Genomic DNA, 15,662 nt, shown 5'->3' on the forward strand with positions numbered 1-15,662 from the left:
ACACTCTCTCAGCCCTCCTTGTTCTTTTATTTTTTACATACATTATTTTAGATTAACTAGAACATTTTCGTCATCAGTGAGTGCCATGCTCCTGTTTTTTGACACTTTGACTCAATCTGAAGCAGACGAAGGAAGAAGTGGAGGAACGAAAGGGAGGAAGAGAAAGTTGTTTGAAGTGATATCGTGTTGTGATGATGAACAAGATTCAGCTCCCCAGAGGGACTGCTACAAAAGATAACGATCCTCAAAAGCACACTTTGAAATATGCGTGTGTGCGTGTGTGTGTGTCCTTCTGGTGCCACGATCTCTCTGAATCAAATCTGATGTTCTCAAGTCGTCTGCGTTTCTTTGTTTTTAATCTTTTTGTCCCTTTCTGAACTCTCCCCGTCTGCTTTTCACGACACAGCCCTCTCATGTACCCCAACTCCGGCTTTTCTGTCTTTCCTCTCTTCTGCCCAGCCCCTCTCTACCTCCACCACCACTACTATCCCTCTCTCTTCGACCCTCTCTTGTGCCTCAGCCCCCCTCCCTCACCCCCGTGTCTCTATCCATTAGGGACTTAAAAGCATTAAAGTGCACAAAAACAAAATCTTTAATCCCCATGGTGTCATGTCACACACATACACTACAACCGGCTCCGTCTCCCTGTCTATACATCTTTAATCTTTTTTTTTTTGTCATGTCACATAGACATGAGTGCACGCACATTACTATGTCTCTCTCTCACACACACACTCATGCACGCACAAACACACAGACACACAGACACACACTTTAATCACTTTGTGTCATGTCAGGAAAGGAATGTTTCCCAACCCAGAAGCCCTTTGATACCAGGCGTCCCCTCCCTCATCCGTCTCTCCCTCTGTCTTCCATCAGGATCTATTCTGCCTCTTTTTCTGTCTCTCTTTCCATTCCTCTCTTATATGTTTTTCATACTCTCTCACTCTCACACACACACACACACACACACACACACACACACACACACACACACACACACACACACACTCACAGATCTTGTCCCGTTGCCCTTTCTTATCCCGAGTGGAAGTGCGGCTGCCAGAGGGAGCGGGATAGCAGGAATGCCCGTTGTTCCACTGTAACACATTGTTTCCTGCTCACAGGACTGTGATAATAGCAATTAGGCCAGCGTGTCCCAATTTAGCAACCAGTTAGTGATGGTGGGGGGGGGGGGCAGAGAGAGGAAGGACAGTGTGTGTAAGATCGGCTGTAGTGGAGGGTAAACCCGCCTAATCCCAGCGACAGCCATATCTTTTGACACTGCTGGTTTGAAACAGTGTCGGGCTGAGCTACATGGAAAATGTGTCACTGATGGCACTTTGACGGCTTTTCAGCACCAATTAGTCTGTCAACGGACTGTTTGCTAAGCTACACCTGTTGTAAGTCCGTTCTCACCCGGCACAAAAGCAGCTTCTCATTTCTCACCAACAACTATTGTTTTTTCTGGCTGACATAACAAATGATGCTGTAGCTCACCATCACTAGTAGCTCGACAGTGTTAGGTAATAATGTTACAGTTAGATCCAGGAGTCGGTTGAAAGCACAGCTTCCGGCCTTTTAATGTTTTAAACTAAGTCCTTTTGTCTTTAATGGCCACTTAATGGCTTCGTACAGTAAAAGTCTGAGACGACTGTATGTGATATCGTGTAAAAGGACTGAGGAATGATACTTCCTAGAGTCAAAAGGGACGTCACAAATCATCACATTTTAGAAGCTGGAACAAGCAAATATCTGGCAATTTTGATGAGAAACGATTTAAACAGTTAATTGTAAAAAAAGAAATTTGAATTAAAATGTTGACTCATTTTAGGTTAAAAATGTAAACAAGTCATATTTCTGCCAAAAACTACGAATTAAACAAATTGTTAATAAAATATACAAACAAATCCATGACCAGGTTATCAAAAAAGTATCCTGGGGAGAATAAAGAACGTATTCAAGGCACATTGCCACTTGCAGTACAGTTAAGTCAATCATAAATCTGCCTTCTGACATGTTCCTGTGAGAGGGGAACAAGTGCTGGAGGTCACCGTGAGACCTCTGGCAGCTCTCTGAGACCTCTGGTGAATTATTGTCCAAGTGGTCGACATTGTTCATACTGCTACTCGTGAAAATGTTCAATAGCCTGTATATATCATGCGCTCATAATTAGAGCTGCAAACATTATTCAGTTCATCAATTGATAGCAAATGAATCTTCCACTATTTTGATAATTGATAGTAAACTGAATATCTTGGTCAGACAAAGTATTTTTAGCTGTTCTTTTACATTTTATAGAAAATTATTTGTTTGATTGAGAAAATAATCACCTTTTAATCCTCAATTGCATCCCTTCACATAACGTACTGATCCATCGTAGAATCTGCATCTAAGTTATAGATCCTTAGTTCTGTAACTGTGAATGTTTTTTTTTTTTTTTTTTTTTTTTTGGGGGGGGGGGGGGGGGGTGACATGAAGTCATCAGTTAAACACAGACACAGGTAAAGATCATTACACAGGGACTCAGGTGCAGGTGCCTGTCATTATTGATACAAAAAGGTCTCTATGAAAACATTCCCATAGGGCATTCAGTAAGAAACACCTTACACATGCAGACATCACTTTACATAAACCTTTACTGTTATTGTCTCTAAGATAAAATAATACTGTACCTCTTTTAAGATTCATAAAGCGCTTACACTGCTTCAGTGTTTGGTGTGAAGAATGAAGTCACCTTTTTGGTTTCCATATGTTTAATATGTAATCCATTAAAAATCAATATCATACTTCATCTTAAGGTATTTCTACATGAGAGAAATTACTAACTGGAGGAAAAGGGAAAAAAGCAGGGATTACTCATGATATTTTTCTTGAGAATAAAGTTGTGATTTGTCCCTGTTGATGGTTTTTGGCCACATGGTGGTCACCAGCTGAAGCAAATACTCATCTTTGTATTTACCACTATGTTTTTAATACAACACAACTTTGTACTTCTGCTTCCATGAGAATGTGAATGTGCAAACGAGCAGGAGACAGTTTTTTTTCTTAAACTAGATTTGTTTGTCTCCTTTCTATTAGAGTCAGACATGTGCCCCGCTTGCCTGCCTGTCTGTCTGTGTTTCTACCTCATAATTGTACGGTTGATAATATCTGCCTGCGACTGGTCCATTATAACCATTAAGACTATCACTGGAGAGGAGTGTTGTGCTTGAGGGGTGAAAGTGTTTTCACTAACCATTTGATTGGAGCTCATTTTGTGGTCTGCTTCAAAGTACCACGGTTACTGGTTCAGATCCCCGAGCAATGAATCATCCTCAAAAATGAACTTGACTTTGGCTTGGATGTGGCGACAGCAATTGGTTTGCGTGTAGCAGGAGGCAGTTTTGTTTGGATTTTTCCATGTTTTGCAGAAATTGACTTGTGTGCCAAACATTTTTGAAGGCTTCTGTTCATTTCTCCTCTCTCTGTCTCTGTCTGCAGGCTGACTTGTTTCCTGGTGCGCTGGTGTACTTCGGCTCTGACGTTAAAACAGGTTTTTGTCTCTTCGGTTCTTTTCTTTCATATGCTGATTTGAATTAGATACTGGTGTATTACTGAGGAATGTGATAAAACACAACAATAGTTAACATTGTGTTTGTGTGTTTCCTCCACAGCTTTTTACATAAAGAGGGAACTCCTTCAATCCTCCGTCTCGCCCTTGCAAGCAAATGAATCCATTGCAAGGTATGCGCGTGTGCGTGCATGTGCGTGTGTGCGTGTGTGTGTGTGTTTAAATGAGCGCCTGGTCGTGCGTGTATTTGGGTGTGTACATATGCACTTGTATCCCGCGGCAACCAGCCTATTTTCCTGTCACAAAGCTGTCATCATTGGAATCCCTTTGAGGTTCTGCCTAAACAGCAGGTGCCCCCATGCGCCCTCATTTCCTCCACACACACACACAAACACACACACATACACACGCGCGCACACACATCGTTTTCCACTACCTCTAAAGATAGAGCCCATTTCCCAAAAGTGACCCCCACCTGTTGTCCTTTTGCTTCTTTAACAAGGTCATTATTCCTCCTCTGTTTTAGATCTTTATCTCACACAGTTATTTAATTTCTGGTTCAGCTCCTCTGCCACAAAACAGAGCCGCTTTAAGTAGACACATGAATTCCTCAAGAAAACGAAAAACAACATCCTGCACTCCTCCAAAGTTACTTTCCTGGTGACCCATTTAAAATTTCAACCTTTTTTCCCTTCTACCTCAGCTGCATGCTCTGGTCCCCCACACCCTCCTCCAGCTCTGTGGGCCCAGAGGAGCCGCTGCCTCCTCCAGAGCAGACGGCAGACACCAGCGGGTCCACAAAGGATGAGCAAGACCCGTCTGCACGCACCCAGGCTGTTAAACCTACCAGATCTGATCCGGGCAAGGTGCCCAAATGGCTCAAGCTTCCAGGTGAGGACGGGACGCGTCTATTGTTTTTACAACCCAGTTTAGAATAAACTCCGCCCACTTCTCTGTGACGAAAGATACCTTCAACTGCGGGTACTCCTCTATGTTCTGTTGTCTCGAGCAAACACAACCACCAGTTACTGTAGCTGTTCCAAAGTCCCTACAACATCTCTGGTCATACGTTGCTGGACCCGTGTCAGTGTGGTTTCTATGGAAACGCAGATGTTGTTGAAGCTGTATGAGGCTTCCATCATACAGAAGTGAGTGGTGTTTCATCTGAACTGGGTTGTAAAAATGCTAGACACAGATGCGACAGCTTGTGTTTTTTGTTTGTTTGTTTGTTTTTTTTACAAGAAACTATGAGGTGTAAATATGTAATGTGTGTAAACTCATTAATTGGATAGTTCTGGTGACTGTCCTCCTGTATCATCAGCATTACATGCTCCCACATATTGAAATCGGATTCTGGTGACCTGGTGACCAGGTCATACAGCACTTAACTCAACTTTGTTTTTATTTCTGTGTCAAAGAGCTCATCAAGCAGTAAGTGATTGTGAGCATGCCATAAATGCTGACAAGGTGAAGGGGGAATAAGAGTCTTAATGTGTTGTTTCCACAGTTTATTCACTACATCTGAGATACAAAACACTTTCAGACTAGTCCTGCTGGGAAAGTTTCCCCACAACACTATTAGTCATCCTCGTTCAACTTAGAAGCTTTTTGTTTTAAAGTGAAACATGCAATACATCCATTAAAGTTTAACATAACATTCTTGTAGCTTGTCTGTTAGACTCGTACTCACACTCTCCCTTCAGGCTCTTGGAAGGGCCAGAATAAGTTTCACGTGCTGTTAGCTTTTTTCAGTCTTTTTGTCCATTTGACCTCTTAGTCATGATATGCTGTGGTAATTCTTGGCTTTGTGGCGGATGATTCAGTCCCCGGGTGGCATTCCCAGCTGACCATGGGTACACCCTGGACATGTCGCCGGTCTATCACAAGGCTGACATACAGAGACAAACAACAACAACTCACGCTCACATCCACACCTAGTTAACCCAACGTGCATGCCTTTGGACTGTGGGAGGAAGCCGGTGTACCCGGAGAGAACCCAAGCAGACACGTGGAGAACATGCAAACTCCACACAGAAAGGCCCCAGGCCCGGGGTTCGAACTCAGAACCGTCTTGATGTGAGGCGACCCACTACAACACTGTGCCGCCCCCAGCCCAAACACACCAAACCAAACAAGCAAACACACCAGAGTTCATGCGAACCGCACAAAAATGATTAGATGTGAAAACACTCGTGCACAGTCGACACAGATATAAATATTTCACTCCTCCAGCTTTGCTCCTCAGAGATCGCTTCCTTTTCTTCTGTAGAGAAGAAACAGAAGGCTTTGAACCACACGATTCTTGTCATGGTAAAGACACACACACAAACCCCAAAACCACAGTCAATAGGAAATCGCCTTTTGAAAGCAGAATTCCTCATGACTCAGAAGATAAGGATGCATGTTAGGATGAACCAATTAGTTCAGGATGGTCACCCCCTCCGGCCCAGGAGACCACTTCAGACACTCAGAGCCCAGGGAGAGAGCCTTCTACTCGGCCACATCACACGGCACGAGCCCATGTGGTCGGACCAGGCACGGCACTTTTCTGTTGTTCTATTGTGGTGTTTCTGGTGGTCACCGTATTGATGTTTTTGCTTCCTTTTCTCTCTCTGTGTTTTATTTCTGGCTGATCTTTTTGTGCGTCCATGTGTGTCTCTTAAGAAAGTTGTGGCTTCTTTTTCTTTCATGAGGAAAGTTAAAAAACAAAGACTGAGGGGAGGGGGCTGAATCTGGAATTACAGGCTTCATGTGTGGAAGCGTGCAGACGACACACACAGACACAGTAGACTACAACACGATCCATCTGAGACTGTTTGTCCAGCACTGAATTTGTCCTGTTATTTAACTTGTCCTGCGTTTGGAGGAATCAAGATTAGAGCCAACACACTTCAGTATTCAGCCGTCCGGTGTCTTTCTTTTGAATAAAAGTTTTCTTCTCCTTCTTGCATGATAACAATCACTATTGTTTCAATGCCGCGCTGACAGGATTTATTACATGTTGTGCAGGTTTTTTTTTTTTTTTTTTAAACTGCCGTTTCTGGATGATATAGCTCTTGTTTTTGTTTAGTTTTTTTTTTACTGATTTTCAATGCATATCTAGTGTCTGTTTCAAATTCAGTATGGATTACAAAGCAGATTATTCAACACTTGCTTAAATCTTGCACACATGGCCCCTGGAGGTGTGTGTGTGTGTGTGTGTGTGTGTGTGTGTGTGTGTGTGTGTGTGTGTGTGTGTGTGTGTGTGCACAAGTCATTTATTTTTAAAATGTAAAACTTGTATTGATGAGAGTGTGAGTTTTGTTATGATGTGCCTGTTGAAAAGAAGAAATTGGCTGGATGAGATAGTAAACAGTTCTTTAATGAGATGTGATGCAACAAAACAGAAATTGCAGAGGTAATTACAGCAGAATATCTGGCCATTGTCCGTGCAGAGATCTCTGGTTTCTCTGTTCTCTGTAAACCAGAAAGTTATTACAGTCATACTAAGATACTCTTAATGTGCTGTTGATGTTTGTTGATGTTTGTTTATTGGAAAAGCTATTTACTGCTGTTTCTTGTTTCCTGCACAGGTAAGAAATAAGGAGGACTGACTGCCACAGACGCCTGAGAAGCTCTGTCTTGCAGACCGAGTAGAGCACTTAAATCTCTGCTGCCCCGTGAAAAAGGCTCAGCATTGTGACTGCAGTGGACTTAATCCATCGTGTAGGATGCCTGCACTCAACTAGGTTTTCAAACTGTCAAAATAATGAGCTAAACCCCACTGTAAATGATGAATATTTCATTGCCATGACGATTGATGTGTATCATTCCGGCTGATCTCTGGGAGGAGAGAGCGCTGAAGAGGCTGCTTTTATTCAGCAGGTGAAAATGTATTGCAAAGTGAATAAAGGTTGTTGTAGTAAAGTTGGCCTTACTTTGTCTTGTATCGAAGTTTAAAATGACTCTTCACTAATTCACGCTGCCACTGACTCTCACATGCCCTGACTTATCTGACCGTCTACAGGTAACAGTAAACAAGCAGCATGCTGCCATATTTTCACATGTTGTCACCATCAGGCGCTCACTCTGAACACGTTCCTCAGCCCTCTCCCCAGCTGCCCCCTCATTCACTCTTTTAGCTGCAGGAGGAACTTCAAAAAGAGGCCGGACACAGAGGGGAGCAGTGTGTGTGTGTGTGTGTGTGTGTGTGTGTGTGTGTGTGTGTATAAGGGAGGAGTACATTCCATCCAGTTGTCACACACACACACACACACTCTCTCTGTCTCCCTCTTGCAAATTAATTACTTCCAACTGCCCCTGGAGCCTTTGATGCCAAATAAAGCGATGGGCACTTACACAGGCCATTTACAGAGTTTGTGTTGGATGTGTGTTAGTGAGAAAAGGTTAACTCACAGTTGTCAATTATTCCTGTCTCCAAACTGTTTTTTACTTGGCGTCAAAATATTCAAAAGTCAGTCGCTGCTCATAGTTGCTAGTTTGCTTTCTACATAAAGTTGGATGTTGGGAAGCTGCAATGAAAAGCTGTGCTGTCAGCACATGGAGCCTCAGTGTGTTTTCAGCTGCAGTACTGCTGCTTTGCAACAATGACGCTCCCTGGTGGCTGCTGGACCAAGGACAAATGAGGAGGAGTTCGGGCTGTGAGTAGTAGACAGACACAGACAGACAGACAGACAGACAGACAGACTACTAGGACCTATAAAGCTGGCTGATTAACATGTTTTATCTGTACAAAAAACAAAACGTGTGAAAACCACATTTTACGAGGGATTATGTCAGTGGCAGAAGAAGTATTCAGATTTATTTAGAAGATAACCTTGAGATATTGGTATTAATCTGCATACTATAAAAAAGACTGACATTAACTGAAGTTAAAATGTTTGACTTCTGAAGGAGGTCACCTGACCACCACTGTGGCGACATGGAGGAATCGAGGAGCGACTCCGTGGATTTGGACGCACCAGCTTCTTCACTTGGATTCCAGATAAGATGAAATACAAGAGAAAGATAGGGCGCCCTAACTGAACTAAGAAGAAAAAAAAGACTCTTAGTTGACTACCTGAAAAAACAACTTTTGTCTTGACCGAACCGAACTGAACTAAACAACTGAAGAGAAAATGAATAAGGACCAAAAAAGGATTATGAATTGAACTCAGGAATTTAAATACCCAGCTACAGAAGTGTGATTATTTATTTATTTTTTTATTTTAATGTGTGAATCAAACAGAGCTTTGAACAAAGGGGCATTTTGAGATGGTTTGTTTTATTTTAAAGGCCTTGCTTTCTTATAAAGCCTACGCTCACATGAGTGTTGTCTTTTCTCTATTCTGTGATTAAAACAAATGTTATTGCTCAGAGCAGTCGCTGTGTTTTACTAAGATTTTAGATATTGGTGTATTTCTATTTTATTGGCATCTAACCCATCTCATAATAACTAGTGGTTACATATACATTTATGTTTTTCCCTTTTTATTTACTAATCGATTTATATATTTCCACATTTACTTACTTATTTATTTATTTGTTTGTTTGTAAAAGTATTTATTTTTAAAATATTAGCGCACACATACAGTGCAGACCTTGTACTTTCATCAGTCATAGATCACATCGTGTGACTACATGACACCCTTGTGACATTATTTGGATGCAGCTGTTCTGAACATTTTTAGATTTAAACTGTACCTGCAGGTGGAGACAGAGACCAGAGGACAGATATGATATCAAACCAAAGAGCAGAGGCCTGCTCACTGTTCATGTGAACAGTAAGAGGACAATTAACATGGACGTGGAGCTAAGAGCTGACTATTGTGGAAATCCCTGCTGCTGAAACATGACACCCAAATGAAGTGAATGAGGTATAACTGATGTCATGTGAGGGTGTACAGGGTTTACAGGTACCAGGTACAACATCATAACACTTGCCTTTATAATCAAGGGGATATCAGTTGATAATGAAAAACAGGGCAAAAAGGTACAATTTAAACAGTCAGGGGAGTTAAGGATTAGCTTTGTTTAAATCAGTCAATCAAAATGAATTTATCACTCACCTTGTTGCCCTCAACTCAATGGAGCCTTTTAGCCCATTTTAGATCACTGGTTTGGTTTGCCTGATAAACTCCACCATCATCATCCTCCCCTCCAGCTGCAGCGTAGCGGACAGCTGTTTTCACCAAAGAAAGCTTTGATAAATCCACTGTACACTGGCTGCCCGGCACCAAACGGCAGACAGAGACAAAGTTTGCAACAAGCTGCTGAACATAGCAGTGCGCTTAGTAGTTAATTTCTGTGTCACCTTTGTCTCATCAGCCAGTTAATCCTCTGTATGTATATATATAGTCCAGTCTCTCCACCTGTCAGCTGCCAGATTATCTTTGCACTTCCAGTTAGTGAAGCTTCCAGTTTCACCCCTATTTCTTGTTGAGTTCTCCTTGTGTGTGATTTTCCTGACTTTTTGCCTCTCTGTGTCTGTATCGTTTGCTACGCTGGCTGACTTCTCTTGTCAGCTTTCAAATACTTAGATTTTTTGAACTCCTTTTTTGAATTTCTTGGTTGAAGATTGTTACATATTTATTTGCATGATTATTTATTTCATAATGTCTTATTTATTTATTTGATATCAAAAAGGGCAATCGAATCAATCGAACTATAATCAGTCATCGAAATATGGCCAAGTGCGATATCCAAATTGCCCTGGCCTACAAAATCATATTCTCCACACCTAAAGGAACATGATTGTTTGGTACAAGCCCCAACAAAAATCACATGATCATGATTTCTAAAAATTTTCATTGTAAATGAAAGGCAAAAACAATCATTCCAACTGAAGTCATGACTCACGTCTCAATCGCAATATCTGCCAAAATAATCACAACATGATATTTTTGTTGCATATCGTGCAGCCCTAATATTGAACACTTTAGGGCTCCATAGATGAGAGGCCTGCTTGTGCAGGATCGATGCAACATAGAAAAACCTAAAAAGTCTTTGAATGGTGATGAAAAGAGGAACGACGATCTGTGCAGCCAGTCTGTCTTGTACAGACTGCTTGTCTTGAGAGCATGGGGTCATTCATCTCACCTCATTCCACAGGGTCTGTAATGTGTCTGCATGCTTGGACCCCACACCCAAGCACATGCACTCCTCCCTCCAACGCTCGTGGTGATGGCCCAACCCTAAATAACTTCCATTCTGGTCTGACGGACCAGCAGCACCCCCTCCTCACAGCACAGGGAGGGACACTGAAGGAGAAAGTATGTGAGAAGGAGTGTGTGAGAGAGAGAGTATGAGGATGAGAGTTGATATTTGAGGGAGAGCTGATGGTGTCGTTGGCCCGTGTGGCCACATGGATTCACACTATACGTGTGTGTAGAGCAACAGATACAAACCAAACGTATCTGTTTAAATGAGCGGTGAAGATTGATGAGGAGATCCTGATCCTGGACCATTTCAGTTGAAGGTTGGACCGGTTCTGATGTGGCTTCGTAGGAGGTAGACTCACCTCGACCAACATCTCCTGGACAAAACATCCTGGACAGATCTACTAGTTCTCATCTATGAGACAGTAACCTACTTTAACAAAACTACAGCCCGACTGGAGTTTGAACGCATCTTTCCTGGCTTGCTGGCTGCAGAGTCTGGATATTTGTGAACGATGAGTCAGTGTGATCCCTCAGCTGACAGGTGAGTGTGTGCGCCTAGCCGAGCAGCTTGAGCTCTCACAGAAGATCTCGCAGAGGGATCTTTCCCTGTGTTTAACATACTTTGTTACGTGCTCTGATTCAACCACACAGAAATAGAGTTTCAGAAAGTCCCCACAAAGTCTATAAACACAGCAGAGAGAGAGGAGGGTGACCCTGCTGCTAACACTGCACTGAAAACCCCAGTGCCCACCTACCCACACCAGATATCAAGAACGCCTCAAAGCACCTGAGCATCCAGATATTCTCCCACATGTTCGTCGAGGAGTTTCAACATCGTTTGAGCAGAGAGGCAAAGACATTTATTTATGATTGAAGATCTGACTGTGGAGGCGGCAGTGTTTTCCAGGACCACAACAGTCTTGTGACTTTATCTGAAGTGTGTGAGTGCAAAGCAAAACTAGAGGTGAGTGACGAGGTCGCAGAGAGGCAGAGGCTGAGTGAAGCTGCTTCATAGGAGGAGTGAGGTAAAAGCACACAATGCTAATTTTGAAATGTATGAGTTCTTTAGATCAATGAGAGTAATTCATACTTTTTGCTTTTGTTTGATAGATGTCGTCAAGACGCTGGATTACATCACAGGACGTGAAACCTGAGCTGGTTAGACTTTAAACTCCACATCATCCTCTATTGTGTAACTCCTGGACATCCAAAATCTCCCTGAGGAACTTACCTCTTAAAGATCTCACTGTACACTGACTTCTTGACTTCTCCTACACGCGCCCAGTCATGGATTCACAGGGTGGTCCATACCTCAACAAGAAGGCACTCTTCTCACCTCTGGGTGCAGCCCGCCTCTGTCAGCTAGCTATGGGCTGTGCTGTGATTGCCATGGTAACCCACAGCGCCGGATACAGTGGTTCACAGGGTGTGTTCTGCATGGCAGCATGGTGCTGCTGCTTCGCTATGTCGGTTGTGGTGTTCTTTTTGGACGCCACTCGTCTCTACAGCTGCCTCCCCGTCTCCTGGGACAACCTGACGGTCACGTGCGCTGCCTTCGCCACACTCATGTAAGTCACATGTTCAGGTGTAAATCATGATGCTCATTTGGGTCGTTGGGGGGGTGAAGTTGCAGGCGGAGACCTTTTCACTTTCACCACATCCTCGGAGATTAGTTAACACACACACAAAGCGCACTGAACTTTTACTCATCTTTAATCATCATCTATTAATCAGGACTTTTCCACTTACAGTAAATTTTCCCCATAAGTGGAGTAGTACTGAGGGAAAGCACCACAGTGAGATGATTACAATGACCCTATATAAAAAAATATCTATAAAGGTTTACAAAAATCGGACATAGTTCTGAGTAATACCCTCACAGTGTTCAAAACCTGTGTCTACCATATTTCCATTGGTTGTCCACAGTCAGCAACTTTATTACACTATGCCCAGAAAATCATTAAAGCTGCTGCATAATGAATATATTTGACAGTGGAACAAATGATAACGTGTGATGTGAGAGAGTCGCTCCTAGTGATGGACCAACTGAGAATTATCATTCGACTCCGCAGCAGAACATTTTAGTGCCTTTCGGCTCATTGTTTTGGTTTTATGCTCTGCAATTTTAGTAATTTGTTCACTGTCTCAGCTCTGAAAGACGCCCTGCAGTGTCCCAACACAACACTCCACTGCATCTTTTTATGTCTCCACGCCTGTGACAGCTAGAGCCGGAGGTATATTGTTTTCAGGTCGTACGTACGTACATGCAGACGTCTGTCCCAGTGGCGTGGACACGATATCTCAGTAACGCCTTATGGCCCTGACGGAAATTCTTCAAGTTTAGAACAAACATTCACTGGGACTCAAGGATAAACTGATTAGATTTTGGGGGTCAAAGTCCAAAGGTCAATTATATAATATTTCATATGATTCTGGATAACTTGAAACTAGTCTGGTTTGATTACATCATATCTGCACTCATGTGTTTCTGTCTTCTGCAGGTATGTGACAGCCTCTGTGGTCTACCCACTCTTCTTTGTTCGGATTGAGTGCCCCTACGCCGGCTGCGATGTCCGAAATTTTCGCATTGCTGTCACCGTCTGCTCCATCCTGGGTGTTCTAGCCTACGGAGCTGAAGTGGCTTGGTGCCGAGCCAGGCCAGGCCAGGCTGTTGTGGGCTACATGGCCACCGTCTCCGGCCTACTCAAAGTGGTTCAGGGCTTCGTTGCCTGCATCATTTTTGGAGCTTTGGCCAACGGGAGCGAGTACTCCCGCTATGCTGCTACAATCTACTGCGTTGTCGTCTATGCTTTCTGCTTCGCTCTGACTGCAGTGGTGGTCATGATGACTGTGTGTGGGCGGACCAAAGCCGTACGCTGCATGCCCTTCGACCGCTTCGTGGTGGTGTGCACGCTCCTGGAAGTTCTGCTCTACCTGAGTGCATCAGTGGTGTGGCCGGTGTTCTGCTTTGACACGAAATACGGCTCCCCCTGGAGACCATCGTCATGTCCACGAGGAAAGTGTCCGTGGGACAGCAAGGTTGCGGTGGCGGTGTTTTCTTTCGTTAACTTTGGACTGTATGTGGCGGATCTGATCTACTCCCAGAGGTTACGATTCGTCTCCTCACATTTGTCCACTAACTCTCGGGTGTAGCACCACATGGAACCCTTATTTAGCGTCACTGGCTTGACAGTTTTTAAGTTATTCATTTCACAGTTTATGAGTTTGTTAGTGCATTTATTTGATATTGAAAGACACAGAAATGATAGAGGGGGAGAAATGAATAAGAGGCCCATAACATCATTGGTGGTGCACATGTTACACCACTGAGGCAGCAGACACCCCAAACTCAATCTGTGGAATGTGAACTCTGAGTTTTTACTACTACGACCTCTGCCACACCCCACTGATGTGACACCCCTTCCCTCTAACTGGACCCCTCTGCCCTCTGAGAGATTCAGGGAGCAGCCAGATCCTCATGAAGCAGGACACTCCCACTGTTCTTGATCCGTGGCACAACACACACTTACTTGCTGCTTGTATTTCTGTTCAAATAATAATACAAAAAAAAAAAAAAACCGTCTTGAGTATAAATAGCAAATCTGACACTGGAATCTGTGGTATCCTTGTCAACCGAAAACCCCACACCAGCGATCGACGGACATTACCCGGCCTGCCAAAAATAAACAGGAGCTGTCTGCATTCATATCTAAGCTGTGAGACAGCATTTAGAAGACTCGTGTCTCTCTGTGAAACGGTTTCCCTCAGTCTATGAAAACAAATAAAACCTATTTCGAAAACCAGACGTCTCTTTCTACCTGCAGTTTTAGTTTGAAAACACAACAATGTTCACAGTTGCACAATTTGGACACGGTCAGTGCGACCCAGGACAGTCACAGGAGTTGGTCAATATGACCCTAAATATGTCCTTAACTAACAGATCTAACGCCACAAGACTATTTACTTTACTACATTTACACCGGCAGATGAAAATGATCTGTGTGGTCAGATGGTTTTTATGTTGTCTAGTGTATTGAGACAGTAAATGTTTTTACACACTGACATTAAGCTACTATAAACTATATACTCTGACTATGTATAATGTGACTTGCATCTTCTTATGAAGTTTAATTGGCAGCAGCTTTCCGAAGTTGGAGTCCGATTTTACGTCAAGCGGTGCACATATTGTATCATTGCCTATTAGTATAAAAGTACTATAGTGACGACCCTTCAAAGAATTATCACCAGTCTCTGCAGCTGCTCTCAGCATTTTAGCTTCATTCAGCTCATTGTTTAGCAACTTTTCTCAGCGCTCACACCAGCATCAGTTCTTGCCTACAGCCGTAAATTGTTGCTGTTTTAATATAACGGGCTCTCATCAATCGACCGTACACTACCTGCCCAGCACCAAACATAAGATAAGATATTCCTTTATTTGTCTCACAGTGGGGAAATCTGCAGTGTTACAGCAGCAAAGTGACAGTACAAAGACAGAAAACCTGCAAAATCACAGTGCCAAGTACATAAAAAAGATAAATGTAATAATATAATACATACAATTAGACATTAAATATAACAAAACACAAGACAATAGCAGGAGGTAAGTGATATATTATAAACAAGCAAAGTCAGAGACAAGAACATAGTGAAGCATTTAGCAGCTTTAACTGCTGAACAAAGATCAGCTGAGTTGGGCTCAAATTTTATCTAAGTCTGCACACATACCAGAGAATGTAATTCGTTCTGAATGCTTGTGCCACACCAGCTTCGTTATGTGCACATAATACACAACCTGAGGGATGATAGGTGGAGATTTGTAAACGTAATTCTTAAATGATCTCTGAAATAGGGAGGTGGATGATTAATACAGGGCTCGGTTCACAGTGTATAAGCTTCTCCCGTTTCCTCTCCATCATTACCTCACGTCTAATGTGTTCAACACATCATCATACACAGTCTATAACTTCGGG

At 43.0% G+C, this 15,662-nt stretch overlaps 2 protein-coding genes across 3 annotated transcripts in view; both read left to right on the plus strand.

Moving 5' to 3' along the window:
* aspscr1 (ASPSCR1 tether for SLC2A4, UBX domain containing) overlaps positions 1-7,459 on the plus strand; it is a 17,255-nt gene extending 9,796 nt beyond the window's left edge. Inside the window, exons 14-17 of the mRNA XM_023422140.2 lie at positions 3,484-3,535; positions 3,657-3,726; positions 4,257-4,444; positions 7,126-7,459. Of these exons, the coding sequence (XP_023277908.1) occupies positions 3,484-3,535; positions 3,657-3,726; positions 4,257-4,444; positions 7,126-7,136 (321 nt within the window). The 3' untranslated portion in view covers positions 7,137-7,459. The remainder of the gene's footprint in view (positions 1-3,483; positions 3,536-3,656; positions 3,727-4,256; positions 4,445-7,125) is intronic.
* Positions 7,460-10,772: 3,313 nt separating this feature from the next.
* LOC111666736 (myeloid-associated differentiation marker-like protein 2) lies at positions 10,773-14,495 on the plus strand. 2 transcript variants are annotated; one of them, XM_023422190.2, is made up of 4 exons: positions 10,773-11,233; positions 11,344-11,717; positions 11,803-12,260; positions 13,194-14,495. In XM_023422190.2, exons 3-4 carry the CDS (start codon positions 11,980-11,982, stop codon positions 13,843-13,845), a joined length of 933 nt encoding a protein of 310 aa, XP_023277958.1. In that variant the 5' UTR covers positions 10,773-11,233; positions 11,344-11,717; positions 11,803-11,979; the 3' UTR covers positions 13,846-14,495. The 2 variants fall into 2 exon arrangements, with proteins under 2 accessions (XP_023277958.1, XP_023277957.1); XM_023422189.2 differs by having other exon boundaries at positions 11,344-11,656.
* Positions 14,496-15,662: the final 1,167 nt, after the last annotated feature.

This window comes from Seriola lalandi, unplaced genomic scaffold, assembly GCF_002814215.2.
Source record: "Seriola lalandi dorsalis isolate HSWRI2012SDOR001 ecotype SW California unplaced genomic scaffold, Sedor1 jcf7180002054678, whole genome shotgun sequence".
In the NCBI taxonomy this organism is placed as follows: domain Eukaryota; kingdom Metazoa; phylum Chordata; class Actinopteri; order Carangiformes; family Carangidae; genus Seriola; species Seriola lalandi.

What these genes read in the sequence shown, in the direction of transcription:
- LOC111666736 (XM_023422190.2), top strand. Translation starts at nt 11,980, where the DNA reads ATGGATTCACAGGGTGGTCCATACCTCAACAAGAAGGCACTCTTCTCA. An exon ending in GCTGCCTTCGCCACACTCAT is followed by an intron (nt 12,261 to 13,193) that starts GTAAGTCACATG and finishes TGTCTTCTGCAG; the next exon opens with GTATGTGACAGCCTCTGTGG.